The sequence below is a fragment of the Rattus rattus genome, chromosome X (assembly GCF_011064425.1).
Source record: "Rattus rattus isolate New Zealand chromosome X, Rrattus_CSIRO_v1, whole genome shotgun sequence".
NCBI lineage: Eukaryota > Metazoa > Chordata > Mammalia > Rodentia > Muridae > Rattus > Rattus rattus.
The window spans coordinates 1,277,343-1,281,447 of NC_046172.1; the positions used below are offsets into that span (position 1 = coordinate 1,277,343).

General features: G+C 39.5%; 1 protein-coding gene across 1 annotated transcript; it reads right to left on the reverse strand.

The window, feature by feature from the left end:
• Positions 1-548: 548 nt before the first annotated feature.
• On the reverse strand, positions 549-1,281 carry LOC116888656 (gamma-aminobutyric acid receptor-associated protein-like 2). Its single transcript, XM_032889950.1, has one exon. The coding sequence runs from the start codon at positions 1,276-1,278 to the stop codon at positions 925-927; it is 354 nt and encodes a 117-aa protein (XP_032745841.1). The 5' UTR covers positions 1,279-1,281; the 3' UTR covers positions 549-924.
• Positions 1,282-4,105: the final 2,824 nt, after the last annotated feature.

Here is a 4,105-nt window from a genome sequence, read left to right on the forward strand (position 1 = left end):
ATTGTTTTTGGTAGCTGAGTAGTACTCCATTGTGTAGATGTACCACATTTTTTTAATCCATTCCTCTGTTGAAGGGCAACTGGGTTCTTTCCAGCTTCTGGCTATTATAAATAAGGCTGCTATGAACATAGTGGAGCATGTGTCTTTGTTATATGTTGGGGCATCTTTTTTGGGTATATGCCCAAGAGAGGTATAGCTAGGTCCTCAGGTAGTTCAATGTCCAATTTTCTGAGGAATCTCAAACTGATTTCAGTTTGCAATCCCCCAACAATGGAGTAGTGTTTCTTTGTCTCCACATCCTCGCCAGCATCTGCTGTCACCTGAGTTTTTTATCTTAGCCATTCTAACTGGTGTGAGGTGAAATCTCAGGGTTGTTTTGATTTGCATTTCCCTGATGACTAAGGATGTTGACCATTTTTTTTTGCCTTTATATGGAAGCTTTATTGTTAATCATTTACCTTATAGTCTCAGAAAGAACAGATTAGCTCAGTCCCACATGATTTGCAGTTGGCAAAATCTAGTGAAGCAAGTGTTCTGATTGCTAAGGATTTAATTTGGGGGCTTTTAATACTTAGCCGTCTAACACTCCGAACATAATCCAGAACAATGCATCATCCCTCCTTGTCACTTTAATACTACACCTACCGCCCTTCATTTCGGAAGTATCTTCATTAAATATGATTCTGGAGGACAGGTTCCTTGGAGCATATAGCCATGAGGACACTGCACAAAAGAAAACTGAAAATAAAACTCTGTATGATAATTTACTAATCTAAGGAAACAAAACCTTCCAATATATTAAAAAATAAATCCAGTTACAAATGCACTAGTAGGTCTGTGTGGAGGTTCTGGTGGAGTAACTGAGAACAGCCAGTTATTTACAAGATACACAAGCAGGAAGGGTGCACCTAGCCCAGCAAGGTCTCAGAAGCCAAAAGTGTTCTCTCCCCCGTAGGCCACATACAAGAATCCATCTTCATCTTTTTCCTTCTCGTAAAGCTGTCCCATAGTTAGGCTGGACTGTGGGATTGTCTTGTCCACAAACAAGAAGATGGCCTTCTCAGAAGGAAGCTGGATCATTTTCCTGATGATCCACATGAACTGAGCCACAGTGATGTCAGATGGGACCAAGTACTTCCTCTTGTCAATGTCAACAATCTGAGAGCCGGAGACTTTTTCCACGATCACCGGAACCCGGTCAGGGTATTTCGCTCTGATTTTCGTGGATTCTACGCATCTGTGTTCCAGCGAGTGGTCCTCCTTAAACATCCACTTCATGGCGGCGGGAAGCAACCATGCCGCAGACTTCGGCAAAGCGACCACAACAACCTGAACATTTCTTTAGGTGCTTTTTGGCTATTCAATAATCCTCAGCTGAAAATGTTTTGTTAGCCCTGTACCCCATTTTTAATAGGGTTATTTGGCTCTCTTGGTCTACCTTCTTGAGTTCTTTGTATATTTTGGATATTAGCCCTCTATCAGATGTAGGATTGGTAAAGATCTTTTCCCAATCTGTTGGTTGCCTGTTTTGTCCTAATGACAGTGTCTTTTGCCGTACAGAAAATTTGTAGTTTTATGAGGTCCCATTTGTTGATTCTTGATCTTAGAGCATAAGCCATTGGTGTTTTCTTCAAGAAATTTTCCGCAGTATCCATGTATTCAAGACTCGATCCCACTTTTTCTTCTATTAGTTTGAGTGTACGAGGTTTGATGTTGAAGACCTTGATCCACTTGGACTTAAGCTTTGTACATGGCGATAAGAATGGATCGATTTGCACTCTTCTTCTTTTTTTTTTTTTTTCGGAGCTGTGGACCGAACCCAGGGCCTTGCGCTTCCTAGGCAAGCGCTCTACCACTGAGCTAAATCCCCAACCCCTGCACTCTTCTACATGATGACCTCCAGTTGAACCAGCACCATTTGCTGAAAATGCTATCTTTTTTTCCATTGGATGGTTTTGGCTCCTTTGTCAAAAATCAAGTGACCATAATTATGTAGGTTCATTTCTGGGTCTTCAACTCTGTTCCACTGATCTATCTGCTGTCTCTATACCAATACCATACAGTTTTTATGACTATTGCTCTGTAATACTGTTTGAAATCAGGGATAGTGATTCCCCCAGGAGTTCTTTTATTGTTGAGTATAGTTTTCGATATCCTTGGTATTTTGTTATTCCAAATGAATCTTTCTATCTCTATAAAGAATTGAGTAGGAATTTTGATGGGGATTGCATTGGATCTAGAAATTACTTTTGGCAAAATGATCATCTTGACTATATTAATCCTGCCAATCGATGAGCACTGAAGATCTTTCCATTTTCTGAGATCTTCCTCAATTTCTTTCTCAGAGACTTGAAATTCTTGTCATACAGATTTCACTTGCTTGGTTAAAGTCACACCAAGATATTTTATATTATTTGGGACTACTGTGAAGGGAGTCATTTCCTTAAATTCTTTCTCAGCCTACTTATCCTTTGAGTAGAGGAAGGCTACTGATTTGTTTGAGTTAATTTTATACCCCGACACATTGCTGAAGTTGTTCATCAGGATAAGTAGTTCTCGGGTAGAACATGTGGATTCACGTAAGTACACTATCATATCATCTGCAAATAGTGATATTTGAGTTCTTCCCTTCCAATTTGTATCCCTTTGACCTCCTTTTGCTGTCTGATTGCTCTGGCTTCTAAAATGTCTTTTGCTCTCTGACTGCTGTGGCTAGGATTTTAGTACTATATTAAATAAGTATGGAGAGAGTGGGCAGCCTTGTCTAGTTCCTGATTTTAGTGGGATTGATTCAAGTTTCTTCCATTTAGTGTGATGTTAGCTACTGGTTTGCTGTATATTGATTTTACTATGTTTAGATATGGGCCTTGAATTCCTGATCTTTCCAGGACTTTTATCATGAAGTGTTGTTGAATATTTTCAAATGTTTTCTCAGCATCTAATGAAATGATCCTGTGGTTCTTATCTTTGAATTTGTTTAGATAGTGGATTACATTGATGGATTTTCTTAGAATTTAATGAAAATGAATATACAACATTCCCAAACTTATGGGATACAATGAAAGCAATAGTAAGAAGAAAACACATAGCTCTGAGTGCCTGCAAAAAGAAACAGGAGAGAGCATATGTCAGCAGCTGGGCAGCACACATAAAAGCGCTACAATAAAAAGAAATAAATAAACCCAAGAGGTGTAGAAGGCAGGAAATAATCAAACTCAGTGCCAAAATCAATGAAGTAGAAAAGAAAAGGACTATACAAAGAATCAACAAAACCAGGATTTGGTTCTTTGAGAAAATCCACAAGATAGATAAACCCTTAGCCACACTAATGAGAGGTCACAGACAGTGTAGCTAAATTAAAATCAGGAATGAAAAGGAAGACAAAACAACAGAATCTGAAGAAATTTAAAAAAAAAATTCATCAAATCCTACTACAAATGCCTATATTCAACAAAACTGGTAAATCTGGAGGAAACGGACAATTTCTAAACAGATACCAGGTACCAAAGTTAAATCTGGAACACATAAAACATCTTAACAACCATATAACTACTAAATAAATAGAAGCAGTTATTAAAAGTCTCCAAACCAAAAAGAGCACAGGTACATATGGGTTCAGTGCAGAATTTATCAGACCTTCATAGAAGACCTCATACCAATTCTGTCCAAACTATTCCACAAAATAGAAACAGATGGAGCCAAATTTACTCTTACACCGAAACCACACAAAGACCGAACAAAGAAAGAAAACTTCATACCAATTTCCCTTATGAATATTGATGCAAAAATACTCAATAAAATTCTTGCAAACCGAATCCAGGAACATCAAAACAATCATCCATCATGATAAAGTAGACTTCATCCCAGGAATGCAGGGATGGTTTAATATGAGAAAATCCGCCGGCCCGCAGCAACTCTCTGCTCCCAGACCCCGTGGGAGAGAGACCTTACCGCCTGGTCAGGTGGGCACTCCAGAGACTGCAGAGCGGAAGAGACCACCAACACTGCCCACCTGCCCACATCCCTGGCCCAAGGAAACATATAAGGCCTCTGGGTTCCTGTGGGGAGGGCCCAAGGCCAACAGGACCCCTGCCTGAGACACCAC